The 22900-nt window shown below is 41.9% G+C and overlaps 1 protein-coding gene across 1 annotated transcript; it reads left to right on the plus strand.

Moving 5' to 3' along the window:
• Nucleotides 1-1815: 1815 nt before the first annotated feature.
• Nucleotides 1816-21867, plus strand: LOC310755214 (C-type lectin domain family 4 member D-like). The gene is made up of 6 exons (XM_083597628.1): nucleotides 1816-1966; nucleotides 13205-13315; nucleotides 14881-15015; nucleotides 16282-16415; nucleotides 18443-18528; nucleotides 20756-21867. The coding sequence occupies exons 1-6, from the start codon at nucleotides 1948-1950 to the stop codon at nucleotides 20874-20876; spliced, it is 606 nt and encodes a 201-aa protein (XP_083453754.1). The 5' UTR covers nucleotides 1816-1947; the 3' UTR covers nucleotides 20877-21867.
• The last annotated feature ends 1033 nt before the right edge of the window (nucleotides 21868-22900 follow it).

Below are 22900 nucleotides of genomic sequence, written 5' to 3' on the forward strand. Positions count from 1 at the left end.
AGGCAGCAGTATGATTGGTTGGCAGGAACCACCCAATCATGCTCCAGATAGAAGTGAATCCACAACCTGATTGGCTTACAGTAGAATTCCGGAATTAGCCAATCATGTGCAGCCCATTGTGTAAATAATGTATATAAAGCAGATACTTTGAGGGGACATTCATTCATTCCTCCTCACCACTATGAGCTGAATAAAGAGCATGAAATCACTTTGCGACTCTGAGTATATTTCAGGCTCTGATATATAAAGCTCTAAATGGCCTAGGTCGTACATACTTCTTGAGGCTTCGTCATATGATTATTCCTGCCCAGTAGTTAAGGGTCATCAGATGGTCCTGCTGTGAAGCCAAGTTACTCAATCCTCGCAAGAGGGTTACAGTGTAGGGCTTTCATAGCAGCATATTCTGTGTGGCAGCTGAAGTGCTGAATTGGTGCCTGAAATCAGTAATAGCCTGCTTTGGATGAGGACCAATAATCTGAAGCACAATTCTGACAAGATGGAGGTTTTGAGGATTCCTGTTTAATTTTCTCAGGGAGAAGGTGCTTAGCCTGTTCTGGATGGGACAGTACTCTTCCTACGGGACCAGCTTTGCCATTTTTGGATGCTCTTATATTCAACTTTAATCAAGCCTCCCAAACCCCTGGATCCAGCAAGGGTTAAAGCCAGACAGGCCATTAAGAAAACAAAGGGAAGATGATGAGCCATTAAGAAAGCAATGGAGAGGGGGTTCTGTCCCAGATGGTAAATGGATGGGACCCTCCTCTATTGCTGAGAAAATTAGAAGAACAAAAGTCAGAGTTGAGAGTGGGCTATGATGTGACCTAGGGGGGGAAATGTTGCAGGTTGCAAAAGGCAGCAAGCTAGAGGATCAGAGCACAATGGTTGATTTCTGTTTGAATGAAGGCTGTGGCTATGGGAGAAACGAAACCACCTTGGGGTGTTCATGCTGTGACCCCTTCCATCATAGGCTCAGGTTGTATATATGTGTAAATAAACCCTATATGATGAAGACACCACTGTCTCTGTTGTACCTCATTTCCAAAACGAAACATGGACCTGGTGCCTGGAACTCTTGGAATCTCACACTGCTTGGAGATTTTGGTGGTGAGCAACGGTATATTAAATAAATAATGTTTAATTCTCTCACTCTATTACTACTACTACTTTTATTTTAATAACTTGCATTACAGTCCATCAAAGATCGACCCAAGATGGCTCATAAAATTTAACAACAACTAAAACATTAAAACCACAGAATATAACATTTGGTGTCTTTGAGTTTGCATCCTGGTGTCTCTTGTTCCAACAGGGCCAGAACTTTGTAATAAGGTTTGTCACAGAGTTTCATGTTACTTAGAGCGGAAGCAGAATTGTCTGTACAAGGTCAGGGAGGCTATTTTGTCTTAATTGCTTGGAAACTTGTAAGTGGTATATAAATTGATGACTGGTGATAATTCATGTCCCATAGCCTTTTTCTTCCTTTCCTCTTCTTTGCCCCTTAGTGACTCAGCTTGCTTCAAAACTGATCTGCTTTGTGCTATGACTAGCCCAAGATGGCTCACCATTATTGTATTTCATTTATTAATAATCACATTCTAAACCACTGCCTCAAGGCGATTTACATATAAGGTAATGAAAAACAAGTTAAAAGCAGCTAAGGCTGCTCACCCTCCCCTCTCTGCAATACACACTAAGCACGGTTAAGGAACTGAGGGGGCTGATAGAAGAGTCATGATGTGTAGACCTTTTATGGCTTGTGGTCTCTGAGCTAAAGGAAGCTTCTGAGAATTTTGCAAGACATAAACATTTAGGTCCACTTGTTGTACAAGTCAGTGACGCCTGCCTTTGGGGAAGTAGCCACATCTCACTTTTGAGGGAACAGCAAACAGTGCTAAGTGCCCAAAGAGTTCTGGAGCGCTGGAGCTGTACTACACGAGAAAAGAACAAATGGCACGTCGGAGGCCAGGTAGGAACTGGACAGCAAAAAAAGAACCTTGAAGGGTTTGTGTGTGTGCACGTAGGCCTGTCTTCTCTACCTTGACCAGTGTTTGCTTTGATGGATTGGTCTACTTACTCAACTGAAAGAAGTGACGTTTGAAAAGGGAGACCAATACCAATTTAGAGGGTAATTATTAGGCCAACTATGTGGGCAGAACAGAGGCTTCATCAGGTTCAGCAAAAGCACAGTGTGAATGGGATGGAGCAGTGTGTGCTTGCTCTGCGAAATCAAGTAAAGAAGCAGCCTGACTCTATCCGTGAGGATACTGGTCTCACCAGCATTCCTGGTTGACCGGCTCCCAACATTATGTGTTTCTGGTAGAGAAGCAGTGACAAATCCTGGCTTATTGATTTAATATTTGCCCCCAGTGTTTCTTGACTTCTAGCCCACTGTCTTTACCAAACAAAGAGCCCTTGTGATATAGCGGTTAAAGTGTTGAACTAGGACCTGGAAGACTAGGGTTCAAATCCCAAATCAGCCAGAAAGTTTACTGAGTGCCCTTGGGCCAGTCACCATTTCTTAGCCTGACCTACTGCATAGGATGTTTGTGAGAATAAAATGGGGGTGGGGAGAAGTGTGTCTGCCTCCTTAAGCTCCTTGGAGGGAAGGTAGGATATAAATGTGATGATGATACAAAGGACCACACTGCTTTTGAACACACCTCTGCAACCTGGCATGCATTCTCTTCCATGACCCACCCACCCACTCCTGGCTGCCTATTTGAGATTATGATTTGGGCATTCTCTCTTGAGTTTCATTCTACTCTCTTTATCTCTGACTCTGGATGGAAAGGGAGGCTTTGGGTTAAACCTCTTCCGGATAATGTCTGTATGTCTGTCTCTCCCCGCCTCCCCCTCACCCACCGCAATCTACCAAGTGTGACTGTGAAATAACACAGGATATCTAGAAACTGCCCTGTACATTGCATGTAGAGTGGGATATGAATGTTATACATAAAATATAAAGTTTACCTCCACATAATATGAAATGGGTATCTGCAGTTAGTTTATTTAGATGTTTCTTTATCTTTCACTGTATGGTCTCAGGGTGGTGTACAGTGTATTAAAACTCACCAGTACATATTTCTAAAACATATTTACTCTAAAGCAATAACCAGTATCAAAGGTTACCTATATCTCTACCTGGATTTTATATTATGGGTTGTATCCAGCTTCTCATTCCACATGAGGACTTCAGTTTCACTCTCTTCCCCTTGCTTGGCCCCCAGTTCCCACACTCAGCCTTGGAAAACAAATTTGGGGCAGTGCAGGAGGCATGTGAGAAGAGGAGGAGGAGAAGTGCCATTCTACTTACGGAAGTTGTTCTGCATGCACAGTGATTTAGCTGGCTGCAACTGTAGCATTCTTTGATAAGGCATGCCAGACAGGAAGAGATGTAATAAGGAAGCACTAGCACTGCTGTGAGAGCAGCTTAAAAATGGAATTTATATATATTTAAGGTAGATGTGTGCTTGTATCAAACCTGTCCATTTTACCCAGCCTTCCAAAACAAAAACCATAGTAACACATAAGGCAGTGGCCAACTTGATTACATGATTAGTTTGTTAACCTAGAATCAATGGGATGTATGGAGCACCATCTCCCCAGTTTGTTCCCTGCCCTCCCTTGCAACATATGCTTAATGAGATCATGGTGATATGGGCAGGAAAGCCATGTGAAGTATACTGCATCTGGCTGGGACTCAACTTTGCAAAGGTTCTACTCATAGAAGGCAAGAGATAGAAAGCAGTTCCTATAAAGAGGCAACGGAATGGCCAAATAATAAAAAGAAATTTTGGCTCAGCTTACAACCAGAGGCATACATTTCCTGTTCACCTTTTCTTTCTCCTTTCTATAAGCTATGCATACTTGCCAGATGTATTTTCAGGGAGCTTAGGAATTTTATAGGCAGACTCTGTAGTTTTTAACTGATGTGTTTCTTTCCTGCTCATATGCTAGTATTATAATATGTATTTCATTTGTTTTACTATCAGGTGTTTTTTGTCACTATCCCCCGCCCTGAGATCATGTGAAGAAGGGTTTCCTCTTGTGGATTCTAACCTCACATACATAGGATCACAGGTTTGGAAGGGATCCATGAGTATCGTTCAGACTGACTCCCCTCAAACCTATAACAATATAAAATAATGCCCTATTTGCTTTGATGGTTATAACTACAATGGTACCTCGGGTTACACTCGCTTCAGGTTACAGATGCTTCAGGTTACAGACTGCGCTAACCCAGAAATAGTACCTTGGGTTAAGAACTTTGCTTCAGGATGAGAACAGAAATTGTGCGGTGGTGACGCGGGAGCAGCAGGAGGCCCCATTAGCTAAAGTGGTGCTTCAGGTTAAGAACAGTTTAAGGTTAAGAATGGACCTCCAGAATGAATTAAGTTCTTAATCCGAGGTACCACTGTACAAGAAGCCTGTGTTTAGTGTTTTGGCTGGTGAACTCAAAGGCACACTAGTTAATTGTCAGTCTGCAGGAAGAACCTTGCTCTACCGTGTATTTCTCTCCTCCAATGCACCCTTTTTCTGTCACACATCTTATCCCTTGTCCATCCCTTTCCATAGCATTTTCTGTCTCACTCCTGCACACATGCTGTGAGTGGGGCAGTGGGTGGCTTACAGCTTGCAATGGATGAATCTGTCAATTTCTGTTTCTCAGTTTCTAATTTCTTGAATCTTAAATTCACTTCTCCGCTCTTCTGCATCAGTTTAAGGTTTGTTTGTTTTTTAACAAAAAATTAACATCATGAACATTCATTTGTATCATAATTCGTTTTGGAGAAAGATCGTAAATTTGATGCTTCTTAAAAGTGGGAGAAGTTACGGTTACATTCATTTGCATTCTAGTGTGAATTTCTCCTAATGGACACATCCATGCATGCAATTTTGCCAAATATACACATGCAAACAGCACTCCTTGAGAACATAACACAGGAAGAGCCCTTGGCCAAAGGCCCATCTAGTCAAGCATCATCTTCCCCACTGTGGCCAACCAAATAATAATAATAATAATAATAATAATAATAATAATAATAATAATAATAATAATAATATATGCCTTCCATCCAGAGGCATAGTTGTGGGGGGGGGCTAGCCAGATTGTTTTGCCCCAGGTGAAGCCTCCAGAGGGGTGCCATTAAGGCTCCTAGCCTGTGTGTATGTGTACGCATATGTGTGTTTGGTGCGTGTGCCAAACTGGGTCTTTGACCCTGGTGAAATAAAGCCTGGGTTCGCCCCTGTGCCCATCTGCCTGGATTGCCCAGCCACTCCAGGCAACTCCCAACAGAAAACATTAAAACCACAATACGACATCACACACTTAAACCTTTGGCCCCCAGCCGTGGTGGAGCTTCAAGCTCGGGGGGGCGGCGAGAGCAGGCAGGGGCGCGGCATGTGCCCTGGGGCCGTGACGCAACGCCTGCAGGGGCAGCACCCAGCGCTGGATGAGGGGGCAGCCGTGATGGCACCCCAGCTGGATCGTACCACCAGGATCTTGCGCTCCCCCCTGCACCCCTGTTCCTTCACCAGTGGCCCCCAGACTAAGGAAGGTTCCCCAACCCCGATATAGAGGGTGCCCTCCTGAACACCCTCATACATCTGCGAAGCCCAGAAGCAGAACATGAATGCAGAAGCACTCTCCCACTGTGCTCCTGAGCAGCTGGTATTCAGAGGCATGCTGCCTGTGGTACTGGAGTTAATATACAGCCACCATAACTAGTAACCATTAATAACCTTATCTTTCATTAATTTCTCTAATCCTCCTTTAAAGCAAACCAAGCCCTTCATATATCTTATGGTATTGAATTCAAGGGGAATAATTCAGTGTTGCACAAAGCCAATAGTTTCAACATTTGGGCTTTCCAGGAGGAATGATCTTCATTCTTCTCCTCGCACGCACTGTTCAGGGGGTGTGTGTTTCTCCTGGCACCCCTCAGTGACCCAATTTTGTTTTTTTTTTTTTTTTATAATATATTTATTAAAGTTTTCAAATAAAGCATATATTAGATAAGCACTTATCATTGTCCATTTAACATCTCTCAATTGTTACATGGGACTCCCCCACACCTCCCGCATACACTTACATCATTATTAAATTAGTTTCAAACAAATTATCATTTAATTCATCTTAATTAATAATCTTAATTTGGTTTGACATATAATTCAACCTTAAATCTAATTTAATGGTAGACAATTGTCTGCACTGGCATCCAATTCAACACTCAGCCAAATTACAATATTTTTGTAAATAAATCTTAAATTTCCTCCAGTCTTCTTCCATCCTTTCTTCTCCCTGGTCTCGAATTCTGCCGGTCATCTCGGCTAGTTGCATATAGTCCATCAGTTGCATCTGCCATTCTTCCACAGTGGGTAGCTCCTGAGTTTTCCAATTCTTGGCAATTAATATTCTTGCTGCTGTTGTTGCGTACAAAAAGAATGTTCTGTCCTCTTTTAACACACTCTGGCCGACAATACCCAGGAGAAAGGCCTCTGATTTCTTAGTGAAGGTGTATTTAAACACCTTTTTTAATTCATTATATATCTTCTCCCAAAAGGCCTTCACTCTAGGGCAGGTCCACCAGAGGTGAAAAAATGTTCCTTCATTTTCCTTACATTTCCAACATTTGCTATCAGACGAATGGTATATTTTAGCCAGTTTAACAGGGGTCATGTACCATCTATACATCATTTTCATCACATTTTCCTTCAACGCATTACATGCAGTGAAGTTCAGCCCAGAGGTCCACAACCTTTCCCAATCTTCAAACATAATATTATACCCAATATCCTGCGCCCATTTTATCATTGTTGATTTTACCATTTCGTCATGTGTGTTCCATTTCAGCAGCAAGTTATACATTCTTGAAAGTACCTTAGTCTTAGGTTCTAACAGTTCAGTTTCTAACTTTGACTTTTCCACTTGGAATCCTAGCTTTTTGTCATTTTTAAACACTTCTTTAATCTGAGCATAGTGTAACCAGTCTCGCACTTTGTCTCTCATCTTTTCTAAACTCTGCAACTTCCAGTTGTCACCATCCTTTTCTATTATCTCCCAATATTTTGGCCAGTTGGCCTCCATATTGGCTCTTTTCCGAGCCTTAGCCTCCAGGGGTGACAGCCACCTCGGAGTTTTATTCTCCAGTAAGTCTTTATATTTTGTCCAGACATTAAAGACTGATTTTCTGACAATATGGTTCTTGAAGGCCTTATTTATCTTAACTTTATCATACCATAAATATGCATGCCATCCAAACGCATTATTAAAACCTTCCAAATCCAAGACATCCGTATCTTCAAGAAGTAACCAATCTTTTAACCAGCAGAAAGCTGCAGCTTCATAATACAACTTTAAATCTGGCAGGGCAAAGCCCCCTCTTTCTTTCGCATCTGTTAATATTTTAAATTTGATTCTGGGCTTTTTGCCCTGCCAGACAAATTTAGAAATATCTTTCTGCCACTTCCGGAAGCACTCTGTCTTGTCTACAATCTGCAGTGTCTGAAACAAAAATAACATTTTTGGCAATACATTCATCTTGATGGCAGCTATTCGGCCTAACAAAGAAAGTTTTAATCTTGACCAACTATCCAAGTCTCTCTTAATCTCTGACCAACATTTTTCATAATTATCTTTAAATAAACTCAGATTTTTTGCTGTTATGTTTACCCCTAGGTATTTAACTTTTTTAACCACATTTAGTTCTGTCTCTTTCTGAAGCTGTTCCAACTCAATATCTGTCACGTTTTTCCCCAAAACTTTAGTTTTTTGCTTATTTAACTTAAATCCTGCCACTCGACCAAAGTTTTGAATCAGTTGTAGTACTCTTTTCAAACTAGACTCCGGCTCCTGTAATGTCAGAACTAGGTCATCTGCAAAAGCTTTAAGCTTATATTGTTTCGCTCCGACCTGAATCCCTTCCACCAACCGGTCCCCCCTAATCATATTCAGGAGCACTTCCAGAACCGAAATAAACAGTAATGGGGAAATCGGGCAGCCTTGTCGTGTACCTTTTTCAATTTTAAACTCTTCTGTAACCACATTGTTAACTATCAGTTTAGCCTTTTGTTCTGAATATATTGCCTCAATCCCGTTCTCAAACCCCCGTCCCACTCCCATTTCTTTTAAATTCCCCTTCATAAATTTCCAAGAAATGTTGTCAAAGGCTTTCTCCGCGTCTATAAAAATTAAAACTGCTTTAGTGTTTATGTTTGTTTGTAAAAGTTCCAAAATGTCTATGATGTTCCTTGTGTTAGTAAACATGTGTCTGCCCGGGAGAAAGCCTGCCTGGTCTTTATGGATTATCTCACTTAAAACTTTCTTAAATCTTCGTGCCAAAACATCTGCAAATATTTTGTAATCCACATTTAAAAGGGAGATGGGACGGTAATTCTTGAGTTGTGTCTTTTCAGTTTCTGACTTTGGAATCAATGTGATAAATGCTTCTTTCCACGATTCAGGCGCCTTCTTCCCCTCCATTATTTCATTACTGACCTCCAACAAAGGTTGTATCAAATAATCCTTCAATGTCTTGTAGTAGTTAGAGGTCAGTCCATCTGGCCCTGGTGATTTGCCCTGTTTCAGACTCAGGATGGCCTGTTCAATCTCTTGTCGTGTTATTTTGCCATTTAAAATTGTTTTATTTTCTTCTGACAGCTTTGCTAATCCATTTCTCTCCAAAAATTGTGTAATCTCTATTTCATCTTGTGGCCCTTGAGTATATAACTTTTTAAAATACCTCTGGAAGCACTTTCTAATCTCTCCCGGGTTCTGAATGTTCCTTCCTTCAACCTCTAAGTTTGTTACTGTATTTAATCTTTGTCTCCTTTTCAACTGCCAAGCTAGCAGTTTCCCACATTTATTTGCCGATTCAAAAGTTTTTTGTTTCATTGTTTTAATCTTCCATTCTATTTCCTGATTTATCAGCTTGGAATATTGCGCCTGATAAAGTTTAATTTCTCTCAGAATCGGTTGGGACTTCGGGTTAGATCTTAACTTCTTCTCCAACTCTTTGATACTTTCCAGAATTTTATCTTTCTTTTCATTTTGCAGTCTTTTCTTTAAGGAATTCTGTTGAATCAAGAACCCTCTCATCACAGCTTTACTTGCATCCCAGATAGTTCTTTTTTCCACCGTAGTGTTCAAATTAATCTCAAAATAGTCCTTTAAGGTTTTTTGGGCCTTCTTTACAATTCTTTGATCTCTAAACAGGCCATCATTCATCTTCCATCTAAAGGAGCCGATTGGGATCAATGTCATATCCATTCTCAAGGCGTTATGGTCGGAGCATGTTTTGGGGCAGATTTCCACCTTCCTCACCTTAGGTGCCAGACTTCTAGTTATCCATATTTGGTCGATTCGTGTCCAAGTCAGTTGAGCTTCAGAAAAGAATGTTCCTTCTCTTCCCAGGGGGTTTCTAACTCTCCAGATGTCAACCCAGTCCATATTGTCAGTCATTTCAAAAAAGGTCTTAGGTAGTCTTCCCTCTTTAGAAGTGACCCAATTTTGAGGCATGTGGATGGGAGCAGGGCGGGGAAAGCACCATTTAACAAGTAGAAGTTCTTGCATTGCTTCCACAGATGGGACTCTTTGACGAATCCTGTTCCATGGTTTTAACTACCTTATTTTTTGCTCTATAAGACTCACTTTTTCCCTCCTAAAAAGTAAGGGGAAATGTGTGTGCGTCTTATGGAGCGAATGCAGGCTGTGCAGCTATCCCAGAAGCCAGAACAGCAAGAGGGATCGCTGCTTTCGCTGCGCAGCAATCCCTCTTGCTGTTCTGGCTTCTGGGATTCAGAATATTTTTTTTCTTGTTTTCCTCCTCCAAAAACTAGGTGCGTCTTATGGTCTGGTGAGTCTTATAGAGCGAAAAATACGGTATATGCTGTGTGAAGAAGTACTTCCTTTTATATCGTCCAATGTTTAGCTTTATTGGATAGCCCCAGGCTCTAGCATTAAAAAATACTAAGATACTCTCTTCACTTTCTTCACACCATGAAGCACATGTCTTTATACACGTCTATCACTTTCCACATCTTCTAAACTGAAAAACCCAAAATGATGTAACTTTTCTTCATAGGGAAGTTGTTCCACCCTCTCCATTGGTTGGGCTTTTCTGAAACCTTTTCAGTCCCCAATATCCTTTTTGATGTGTTGTGACCAGAACTGTACTGTATATCGTATTCCTAGTGCAGTCACATCATAGATTTGTATAAGGGCTTTATGATGTTGACAGTTAATCCGTTTCCTAATGAGCCCAACACAGAATTTACTGTTTTCATAACTGCTGCATGTTGGGGTTCAACATTTTCATTTAACCATCCACCAAGGCCTCGAAATTCCTGGTCAGTCACCCCCACTTCAGACTAGATTAGTATATAAGTGAAGTTATAATTTTTTGTTCCAGTGTGCAAAAGTTAGTTGTTTTTGCTTTAAGAAATAAAAACAAGATAATTACTAATTCCCATTGAAGTGTTCTGTGTCAACTTTGCACACCTGTATCAGTGAGCAACCTAGCACAGAGATGTGGATTTAATGTTGTTGGTTAGCCATGTAGTAAACAGTTGCATTATATGAGAATATGAGGGCTGGGGAAAGAAGCGGAATAATTTTTTTTAACTTATTACCTACTCTACCCCAGCTCATAGAACATTCTCCAAAGGATCAAACAAGTGGGATAGTGACTGTTCTCATAGTAATCATTCTCATACCTATTAGAATACCTCAAGCAAAACAATCCAATGGTGGCCACACATGGAGGAAGCAATGCATCTCTCACTGGAACTATGCTACATTTCTGTGGTGATGCATACAATCATAGGATGTGGTGGTTTTTTGGAGGGGGGTTAACCTGTGTTTGTGTTGAAACATCACTGAAAAGTTGAGTGGTCCCATTGGCTCTTACAAAATTTGCTCCATACAGCTGGGGCTACAAAGCTATCTGAATGGGGCCTTTTACCAGATTTGGATCTGGCCTCTGTGATACTGATCTCATAGACACTAAGGGGATCCATTTCCCATGTGCTTCATTTATTTTAGGCATTTGTACCCTGCTCTTGAGAAGCTTTCTAGAGAGGCTTACATAAAATCAAAACAAAACACTTTGTTGTAGGCTTGCGGTCTTAAAAACACAGACACACAAGGGAAAAGCGACAAGGAGAGAAGAGAAAAAGCAAAACTCAGGCACCAATTTCTAGGCAGTTGTTCCTTTTTTTTTTTTTAAATATTTTTATTTTTCCATATAAACACAATACAACAAACATAAACATACAAAAACAAAAACAAAACAAGAAACATATATCATTTCATGTCCTAATTTCATATCCTATCTTCCCCGACTTCCTCATGCTTCCCCTTTCTGTATTCCAAATTCTTATCGATTGTTCAGCAAATCTTCCCTTATTTTAATTTAAATTTAGACTATTCTTCCTTGTTTTCCTTGTCTTAACCATTGCTAATAGTAACCATTTACTTTCCAGTCCAACATCATTCTAACTTTCATTAACTTTATGATATTTCTTTAAATAGTCCTTGAATTTTTTCCATTCTTCTTGCGCTGCTTCTCTTCCCTGGTTTCGGATTCTGCTCGTCATTTCTGCCAAGCCCATATAGTCTATCACCTTCATCTGCCATTCTTCCAGTGTGGGTAGTTCTTGCGTCTTCCAGTACCTCGCAATGAGTATTCTAGCTGCTGTTGTAGCATACATAAAGAAAGTTATATCCGTCTTTAACACCCCTTGGCCGACAATACCCAAGAGAAAGGCCTCTGGTTTCTTGGGGAAAGTATATTTAAATACCTTTTTAAGTTCATTATAGATCATTTCCCAGAATGCCTTAATCTTCGGGCAGGTCCACCAAAGATGAAAAAATGTACCTTCAGTTTCTTTACATTTCCAACATTTGTTGTCAGGCACATGGTAAATCTTTGCAAGCTTGACTGGGGTTATGTACCACCTATATATCATTTTCATAATGTTTTCTCTTAAGGCATTACATGCCGTAAATTTTATCCCGGTGGTCCACAACCCTAGGCAGTTGTTCCTATATTGACTATTATTTTGTTCCATGTGGCTTTGTACATGGCCTTACCCATATGGAGAAGAAATACTTGCTAGGTGGTACACAGCCACTTCTGCAGTTGTGGCAGTAGTTTTTCCAGCCACTCACAGCTACAACTCTCACTGTCCTGGTTTGCTACCTGGACCTAAGCCATGGTTTGGCTTAGCATGATGTCTGAACTTGGATTCCTGGGTTCCCTCACTTCAGTCAAGCTACAGGCTGTAGTCAAGGTTTGTTCTCTGCTTATCACTCATAGGTTTGTCTCAGTGGCAGATTTAGGTTTGATGAGGCCCTAAGTTACTGAAGGTAATGGGGCCCTTTATATGTCCAGCTGTCCTTTGTCAACCACAAATTGTCACTGTTTTTGGTGTTGAATATATGCTATATGGTAATTTATGGACCTAATAGGTCCATACACAACACAAACACTGTTGCTGTATGTAGGTTTTATTTTATTTGTTTTTTTCATCTTATATTTTGGAAACGTACATCCAGTTTTTTTCCTTTAAATTTTTTTGGGGGCCCCCAAGAGAGTGGAGCCCTAAGCTATAGCTTGTTTAGCTTATACCTAAATCCGGCACTGGTTTATCTGGGGGAGACAAGCAACATGCCCAAGTTTGCATGTAACACCAAACCAAACCACGGGTAAGCTCTGAGTAATGGAGCAGCTGCTGGACTGGAGGAGGAGTGAAATAGCTGCAGTTTTTGCTGTGAATACCAGCATGCTGTCTTGATTACGTACAGCCATAAGAACTGGGTCACTGTGTACTTTCTAAGCCACATTACATATTTTTCTACATGGCCATTTTGCATAAACCAATGGTGTCCAAACGTTTTTCAAAGAGGGCCAGATTTGATGAAGTGAAGGGCCGTGGCTGCCAACCAAAGGGCCAACCAAAGTTGTTGACCTGTTTTTAGGATTGAAGTTGTTGAGCTTCTTTTAGGGTTGGAGTTGTTGAGTTTCTTTTAGGACTGGAGGTTTTTTTAGGATTTTACCTCAGGAAATAAACTGCCACAGGGACCGGATTAGGCCCCCGAAACAGACTTTGGACATGCCTGGCATAAACAGAATACAGTAAATGATGATTTTCAAAGGGTGTGTGGATTTTAATACCACCCCTTAGCTACTGTTTCTTTCTCTAGATTCCATAGAAAGTTTGACCCCATCTGAAAGGGATTATGAGAATGTTGTACCTCCCCATTTGCTGAGATGGCAACAACCAACCCCACAGCAAACACAGAAAGCAGATACAGGTAAGTGATTCTTAACAGCACAATAATGTCCATGGCCTCAATCTGGTTTGGGGATTGGGAAGAAGCCAATGCATGCGCTGTGGAAATGCCTGTGAGGGCTCACCCTATCACCCCATCCAAAGGGCCCACTAGAACCTGTTTAAATAATTGCTCACCTAGATCATTTCCAGGTAAATAAATAAACTATCCTATTGGGGAAGTTAAAGCCATATATTGGGGGAGTTAAAGCCATTCGTATAGTTAAAGCCATGGTTTTCCCAGTACTGATGTATGGAAGTGAGAGCTGGACCATAAAGAAGGCTGATTGCCGAAGAATTGATGCTTTTGAATTATGGTGCTGGAGGAGACTCTTGAGAGTCCCATGGACTGCAAGAAGATCAAACATATCCATTCTTAAGGAAATCAGCCCTGAGTGCTCACTGGAAGGACAGACCGTGAAGCTGAGGCTCCAATACTTTGGCTACCTCATGAGAAGAGAAGACTCCCTGGAAAAGACCCTGATGTTGGGAAAGATGGAGGGCACAAGAAGAAGGGGACGACAGAGGACGAGATGGTTGGACAGTGTTCTCAAAGCTACAAACATGAGTCTGACCAAACTGTGGGAGGCAGTGGAAGACAGGAGTGCCTGGCATGCTCTGGTCCATGGGGTCACAAAGAGTCAGACACGACTAAACGACTAAACAACAAATTAGGGGAGTAGGTTGATGCAGATCATGAGCTGAGTGACCACACCATGTTGACATCTTTCCAAGGCCTTCATTATTTTTAACCAATAGGATGTTTCGTTAAATGACTCACTGATGCTGATAGGTCAGCTTCGTGCAGAAAGGTAGAATGGATGTGTCCTTGAGCGATACACCTCCCTTAAACTAAGGCTGTGTGCACACTGTACCTTTATAGCACATTCAAAACATCATTTTCATATAAGCAGCATTTTGTTTCTAGACAGAATGGTGCCGGAACGTACCTCCCTCAGATGACCCACCCCAGAAGCCCTCCTTCTCCTGCTTTGATCAAACACCATCTATTACAGATCATATATCAGGATGCCTGGTGCTTATCTGCCTGCTGTACACACTAGGCTCATCTGTCCTTTCAGAAGGGTTGAGCCTAGAAGACAAGGAAATTGGTGGTCTGAGGCACCACTTAACAGGCCCATGGAGAGTTTGTCTGAGGCACAGGGCAGGATTCTTGATAGAATAAAACTATAAACAAAAAAGCAGCCAGTCCCTGCCCACCCCACCTTCAGCTGGCTTAGGCCTCCGAGGCCCAGGGCAAGTATACCCCCCTGTGTCCCTCCCTGTGCAGGGGCCTGTCAATATACATTAGGGGGGTTCACCCCAAGTATCACCCTCCACCACCCCACCTCATCTTTGAACTACAGATCCCACCATCTCCCATCCACAGCAGATGTAGTGGGGGGAGGAAGTGGGCTGCACTTAAGCATGTCATCTCATATACACATGCCTTTTACATATGTACAGGTCACATCTGGCCCCTTACTCTGTGATACCAGCTATTTCTCTGTGTGTGCTATAATAGTCACTCTTATTGGTTATCTGCAGGTGTGCCCACACCCACCAGATTTACTGATCATACGGACTGCTGTTGTCGGAGAGCTTCTATCGTCACCCTCTACATCTTGGTGTTTGTTTCCCTGTTAATAGCGTCAGCTGCCTTTGTGCTGGCCTTTCTGAAATGTAAGTTCAGCAGAGGACCCGGAAGGGCATATCATCCTATGCCGCTGGTCATTTTAGTCCAAACATTCTCAAACTTTATACTGTGAGAGGAACTGTTAATGTGCCACAGGAAACAGACTAAAAAAAATAGGATTCCTGCTAGCCCAAAGTACCCACTCCCAGAGGAGGAAGCCCACTGTGTTTCCTCATTATGTACAGTTCTTGCCTTCTTCCATTCAACCCCACCAGAATGGGGCGAGTCATGTTACCACACCTTTCTTCATTGTCTGATCAGTCACTGCTAATGCAGCAGGCCCAGAGCCACTCAGATGGAAATGCAGCAGTCGGGCTTCTTATGTTGGTAAAGGAAGTTCTCACTCTTAGCATGCTCATGTATGAACCCTTCTTGGATGTAAGAATGAAATGTACCTTCAGCTTCTCTCCAGAAAAAAGTGCACTTATCAGAAGTTCATGAGGCATTGTACTAATTGATGTTAGGGCAAAAGGTGTGTTGTGAGGAGGAGTGGAGAAAATGTGGCACCCTCTTGGTTCGGCACCCAGTGTGGACAAACCGGTTGAGTACCCTTAAATCTGCCTCTGTCTGTGGCCTTCCTGATGCTGTTGGCCTCCAACCTTTGTCAGCCCCAGCCAGCATGGCAAGTGGTTAGGGTGATGGAAGTTGTACTCTACTAGCATCTAGAGGGCCACAGGTTCACCATCTCTGATACACAGAATCAAAGCCTTTTGCTGTGGGCAGCTGATGTGGTCACTTCCTGATGTGATTTTCATGGGACTATTGTGTATGTGAGAAGTTGTCAAGCACCAGTTGATTAAATATTCAAATACAGATTTGGCTCTTTTAGAGGATAGCTAGCTGCCTTGGGTTTCTGAGGATAGTTCAGCTATGTTGCTGTAGCACCGGCATGTACACTGGAAGAACAGTAGCCAAGTTGTTAGAGGGAAGATGGTGTTAGGAGCTCTACAGCCCAAAGGAATAGAGGAAAGACAGGGCTGAATTATAGGTTAAATCCACAGCCTGTTGTGACGATCCATGGGCAATGGATCAAAACCTTATGTACTCTCTGCTGGGCTGGGTAGAATACATTTGTAATATATAAATGTGCAAATATCCACAGCATTAAGCACTGAACAGTATAGAATGGGGAGCCCAGTTTTGGATGGATGTGTATGACTAGCAAGCTATGCTAAGATCTGGAGCTTTCATGATTAGTACATAGAATTGTTTCAGTACCATGGTTTCTTATCCCAGGGCTCTGTGTGTTTCAGTTATTCCTCAGTGTCCAGGGGACTTTCAGAAGTATCAAACAACGTGCCTTTACATCTCCACTCATAAACATACCTGGGCAGAGGCACGGAGGGACTGCAGTAGGCGAAGTGCACCCCTGGCAACGGCTGAAGCGGTGAGCATTGGTGAATTTCCTGGAACTAACCTTGCATAGAGAATTAATTAGATTTCAGTGATGCAGGGGACACACACACACTGTTCTTCCCATTCTTGATCCTCATAGTTTTCTGTGATGGTCCATCTGCTACTCAGTTTCTTTACTTAACTCTATTCCTAGGTACAGTAGTGGCATACAATTGGAGCCTCTTATGTACCATGTGTGACCTTTCCCCTTCCCAGAATTTTACTCAGATTCTCGCTTCACAACTTTCTCCTGCCATTTGTTTCCTGAACACTGCCAAATGTGCTGAAGGCACCTCATTGGCCACTGTGGGATGTTGAACCCAACAAAGAAGAAATATGTCCCAACCCACCCACCCACAACAAATGAGATCTAAATATCAAAATTATACAAAATAGAATAGTATGAACTAGTTATATAAAGCAACTTTATATCACAAATAAGAACAAATTCAAGCTGAGTGCTAATCCACACTTCTGCTTGGAGTATGACTTCCCTTGATCTGGACAGTATAGTTCTGTTGATGTAGCCTAGAATAGCATTAGCTGTTTGTTGTTGTTGTTGTTGCTGCTGCTGCTGCTGCTGGCTCATGTTAAGCTGTTGTCTACTAAGACCTTTTCATATGTACTACAGTGGTACCTCGGGTTACAAATGCTTTGGGTTACAAACACTTCGGGTTACAATCTCTGCTAACCTGGAAGTAGTACCTTGGGTTGAGAACTTTGCCGCAGGATGAGAACAGAAATCACGCACCGGTGGCGCAGCAGCAGCGGGAGGCCCCATTAGCGAAAGCGCGCCTCAGGTTAAGAATGGTTTCGGGTTAAGAACGGACCCCCGGAACGAATTAACTTTATAACCCAAGGTACTACTGTACTGGCAAGCCAGGTGTCCCCCATCTTATATTTGTGCAGCTGATTCTTCCTGTCTAAGTGTAGAACTTTACATTTGAGCCTATTGAATTTAATTATGTTAGTTTGGGCCCATCTTGAATCCTGATTCTGCCTTCTGTGGCATTGGCTCCCCTTCCCAGTTTGGTGTCACCTGCAAATTGGATGAGCATCCCCTTAATTCCTTCATCTAAGTTGTTTATAAAGACGTTGAAGAACCATGGGCCCGGCACAGAACCCCATGGCAACCCACTTGTCCCTTTTCCCCAGGATGATGAGGAACCATTAGTGAGCACTCAGTCAGTCAATCTCATTTAGTTTGTTAAATTAGAGGTGCAGTTGCTATAGTCCAGAGCTATCTCAGAGGTCCTAATTTGGAGGGTAACTTGCAGTTCCTTTTTAGTGCTGCTTATACTCTTCTGGAGTGAGGGCTGCTTATACTCTTCTGGAGTGAGGGCAAAGAGCAGACTCTGATCTGACCTTTCCTGCTTTCCGAAGACAGTTCAGAAACTTCAGCAAGTGCAGAATTCAGCAGCTAGGTTGCTCACCAGAGCAAGATGGTTTGAGCATATTACTCCGATCCTGGTCTGACTGCACTGGCTACCAGTTAGTTTCCGGGCCCAATTCAAAGTGCTGGTTTTGACCTATAAAGCCTTAAACGACTCAGGACCACAACACCTCAAGGACCGTCTCTTCCCATATGAAACTACCTGGACCCTGAGATCATCTTCTGAGGCCCTTCTTCATGTGCCTCCACCTTGAGAGGTCAGGAGGGTGGCAACATGAGAACGGGCCTTCTCTACAGTGGCTCCCCATCTGCGGAATGCTCTCCCCAGGGACGTTCGCCTGGCACCTTCATTATATACCTTTAGGTGCCAGGCAAAAATGTTTCTTTTTAACCATGCCTTTGGTTGATCTGATTGACATCCTATGCCCTTTTAAAATGTGGCTCTCTTATGGGGGGATGTGTTATTGGGTTGTTGTTTTTATTGTGGTTATATATATATTGTGGTTTTTATGTTTATCTTTTCTGTGAACCACCCTGGAACCTCCGGGTATAGGGTGGTATATAAATTCAATAAAATCATCATCATCATCATCATCATCATCATCATCATCATCATCTCTCCTTAGATCAAGGAGGTTAATCTGAAACTTGGAAATAATTCTGAATACTGGGTTGACAACCCTGAAGGAGAACAGAATAAAGTGACTGGCAGGTAAGTAAGCTTCATTTACTGCTGTTGGCCTCCTCTCCAAATTCCTATCTGCTCACAAGAATTTTATGACCACATGAAGCTGCAAATGTGTGCTGCACTTTTCAAAAGACAACATTATGAAATCAGCTGACAAAGGTCACATCATGGGCTGTAGGTATCCATTAAGCTCCAGAAGAGAGAGAGAGACAGAACAAAGACCAGTGTGGGCTAGGTAGAGCAATTATATGAATGCCAATGTATACAACCTTTAGTTTGTGTGATGAATTCACCACAAGTTTATTTTCCCCAGAGATCCTGGGAATGCTGCATCATGTACAACACAAGATTCCATCTCAGGGCCCATCCTGCTTCTTGTCCTGTGCCTAGAAAACATGGCTCTGAGTGATTTTCTGCTGGTCCCATGCTTTCTAGGCATAAATCTAGTGGTTTTGCCTTTGCCCCGCCACTTTCCCCCAGAAAACCTGCTCTTTAGCTCTAATTCAGAGCAAGCAGAAGTATGGATGAGCCTTCAGTATATCTCAGTTTTCTTGAGAAACCCTACTAGTGTGGGTTAAGCCCTGGATATGGCAAGTTGTAATTTTGACTAACCAAAGCACTCAGAAAGCTGGTCCGTCATATCAGAATTCTCCAGAGGAGTCTATATATGGAGAAATTATCACATTAAAAATACTGAGAACCAAGCCTTTAGGTGGGCACCAAATGTTATTCGAGAGATGACAAACCTACCAGTGCTTCCCTAAGTAAATTGTCACACTAGGTACTGTAATTGTTTCCACCTCCTGATGTTTCTGTAGGAACTTACAGCACAGACCTGTAAAGGTTAAGGGGTTCAGTGTCAATCGAAACCCCCAAACTGATAGGCTGTCAACACTCTTGTTAACAGTCCACCCCCAACTCAGACCCGGGAGATGCCAGACTCCTGCAAGATTCCAGGAAATAAGAACTAAAACGCTACTCTCTGCTGTGTGTAGCCTCCAGCAGAACAAAACACTTACATGTTAGCCCAGTGTGACCAAAGAGATCTAAGGCACCGGTTTAGATCAAGGCAAGTTTCCAAGCAACCACCTAAAAGTATAGCATATATTGAAGATTTCTAAAATAGCAGAATGAGAACCCTGTTAACCAATTAGAATGAGAGATTTTACAGTTGGTAGGAAGTGCTGATCAGTTAGGAAGGGGATTGGCCAACCAAAGGAAGCCAGTTCTCCTTGATATCACATCATTGAGGCTTATCATATCCACCAAGGGAAATTTTATCATTAGCATTTGCCAACAATCCAGTGAGGTGTGACAAGGTGTGTGAATGGAGCCAACCTCCTTCTGATGTTTCATGTCAGATGGAGAGCAGTGGTGGTCCATCTTCTGTGCGTGTGATGCTTTCGACATGAGTTGTTCTCTCCTAGGCAATGGAGTACAGGGTTTCTAGATGTAGATGTCGATTCTCCTAAAGTGATTGAGAGGGGGAGAGACTGGATTTTTTTGTTACCTGTGCAGTGAATCAGCATATTCAACACCTAATAAATCCTTCATCTGGACCTTCCTTTAAGGTCACTTCCACCCTATTTTCACTGGAATTGACCTCCTTTGTTCACTAATTTTTTATGTGTAAATTTCATTTGTAATGACAGCCCATGTGAGCTCCTCTGCTGTCTTCCTAATTTATTCAGACCTGATAAGGGCCTCTTTTTGTTGTAAAATACAATTGCAGCACCAGTCTGTCTAGTGTGGACTGGCAAAGTACTATGGAGAGTACTTTTGAGTTATTGTACCTTTTTAATTAGTCACATCCTCCTAATTAGTTGATTCCTTTTCAGTCACTATGGCCATGACTTTCATGAATTGTCCTTCATAAGTCATTTCCTGTTCCCTGCAAATTACAGGAGTGGAGGAGTTTATTGTCGTTAATTGGTTGTATTTATGTTAGACACTTTGAGTGTTTCATTTTGGAATTGGAGAGCTCAGATGGAAACGCTCCAATAAAATGAATTAGTAATATATAGTGGAACTTTGCCCAATGAAAACAGCGTTATCTAAAGTGTCATGTAGGACCACCGTTTTAATTCTGCTTCCAACTGATTGCAGAAAGGCAATGAATGCCTCACCACTGCTAAAGGGTCCTGATCAGTTGAAAGCAATCTACGTGTCCTTGTGTGTTCCTTAACTGACACTTGTAGAATTGGGTCATTCTTTCCCAGTAAAAATGAAGCATGTTATTCTTTCTTTATAGAACTCGGAAGATAGAAAATGAAAATTGTACATTTGTCTCCTGGAAAAACGATACGATTGCTCCTTCACAAACGTCTTGCACCTATCCTTTGCATTACATTTGTGAAAAATATCAAGCATAAGAAACAATATATTTCCATGTTACTTTGTAAGCTTTATATTGTCATTTGTGAAAAATTATGGCATGTAGCTGTAATGTGCTCGTCTATGTATGTGCTCTGTTCATAGTTTCAATGTACGGCGGACTTTGCACTTCTATGGCTGGTTGCACAGGAATATGTCTCACATGGCTGTTATAGTGCTATGGAAGTATATCTCCAGAGCAGAAACAAAACAGCCAATTTTGAGGTGGGCAAACAGCTGAGAATGGTCTTTTTTTAATTTGGTATAACACTAAAGAGCAGGTGTGTCTGCTTGTGGCGACCAGCTCTTGGTCTTCTTGTGTGTGTTTGTGCAGAGACTTTGCATCTTGTCTTCCACCACATCACTGTTGGGGGCAGAAATGGATCATGCTCTGAAAACTGAAAAAAGAAAGAAAAGGAAGTAAACAGGAAATGGGAAGGGCGAGAGAGAGCATTAAATATGGCTTTAAATAGCACAAGCATGTCACGAGAACAAGGGAACAGCAAACTGAAAAACAGTTCCAAAAGTGGATTTCAGCCAGAAAAAAAGGATGTTAGAAATGTGCCTCAGTAATAAGAGGGAAATCAGAGAAAATTGCCTCGTTGCTCAACTGGCAATGTGAACTAATATTGAAAATACGAAAGAAGAAAGAGGAAAAAGAGGAAAAATGTTCAGTGCTGGCTTTGATTCGGCCTTTCTAAAGTTCAGGATATGACTGGATGATTATGCAATCGTGTAAAAATAAGGGAAGGCAAAGAATGAAAATGAAAATACAGAAGAAGAAGCTCAAATTATACTTACCTGATTTCAAGGAATTGAGCTGAGCCTAAAGTAATACACTGTTGTGTATGGAACTTGCTTGAGAAATGCTGAGTTAAAAATAGACAAATCTCACAGTTTTGGTTTCTCCTCATTTCAAATTTTTCCAATCTTAATTCACCCTTATTTCTGCATCAGTTTGTAAATATTTTTAAAGTTCATGAAAAATTATTTGCATTTTCCTGTGCTTTTCTCCTGATGTGTTTTGGATGCAGTTGTGCCCAGCGTATGCATTTTTGCCAGCATATTCCCTAATATGCTATTATCACTAACACATATTTTTAATGTCTGCATTCTTTTACATACTGTTGTTATTGTTGTTAGAGAACTGCATCACAAAAGTGCAAATTTCAAAGGGTAGCTGTGTCTTGTGCTTGTGTACTGGGTCTAGAAGTCTGGATTGGGTAGATTTACTTCACTATGCAAAGTTTGATCTTCGCCCTTCAAACTAGGTCAAATTACAAATGCAAACACTTCTTGACTGGCATAAACAGAGAAGTATTTCAAATGAATAAGATTGTAGCAATAACGATTGGATTCTGAGTACACTGGTACCTTGGTTCTCGAACCCAATCTGTTCTGGAAGTCCGTTCGCAAACCAAGGCATGGCTTCTGATTGGCTGATTGGCCCTGGAAACAATGCCAACAGCCGAAATGGACATTCGGCTTCCAAAAAATGTTCGCAAACAGCAACACTTACTTCCAGGTTTGCGGCATTTGGGAGCCGATATGTTTGGGATCCAAGCCGTTTGAGAACCAAGGTACCACTGTATTTCACAATTCACTGAATATCATCTTTGCAGATGGTATTTGGAATCAAATTTTGTAGATCTGTGGGTAAACTGCCACAGAAAGCTGCCATGGAAGCTGCCAAAGTTTCTCTGGGGATCTGCCTGCTGATGGAGTGTCTATTTGCTTCCAAAAGGCTCTGCTTATATATCACTTCTAGCTGCAGGCAGGTGTTGCATACCAACAAAACTGTAGCCGAAACAGGCCACTGGGGAACAAGCTGGAGGTATCAGCATACTCACGGAAACCCTAAGTTTTCAAAGTAGGGGGAAAAACCTAAGAAAGTGGAACACCACAACCTTTCATAAAAAAAACCACACCAATGAAGACTGGGCATGCCCACTGGCCATATGAAGAAGGGAATGGAGTATGATGGGAAGGGGCATGGATCTGTGGGTCCATTTTGCACAGCAGA

The sequence above is a fragment of the Podarcis filfolensis genome, assembly GCF_964270895.1.
Source record: "Podarcis filfolensis genome assembly, chromosome: 2".
NCBI classification, from domain to species: Eukaryota; Metazoa; Chordata; class Lepidosauria; order Squamata; family Lacertidae; genus Podarcis; species Podarcis filfolensis.

What these genes read in the sequence shown, in the direction of transcription:
- LOC310755214 (XM_083597628.1), top strand. An exon ending in TGTGCTGGCCTTTCTGAAAT is followed by an intron (nt 15,016 to 16,281) that starts GTAAGTTCAGCA and finishes TGTGTGTTTCAG; the next exon opens with TTATTCCTCAGTGTCCAGGG. An exon ending in CCCTGGCAACGGCTGAAGCG is followed by an intron (nt 16,416 to 18,442) that starts GTGAGCATTGGT and finishes ATCTCTCCTTAG; the next exon opens with ATCAAGGAGGTTAATCTGAA.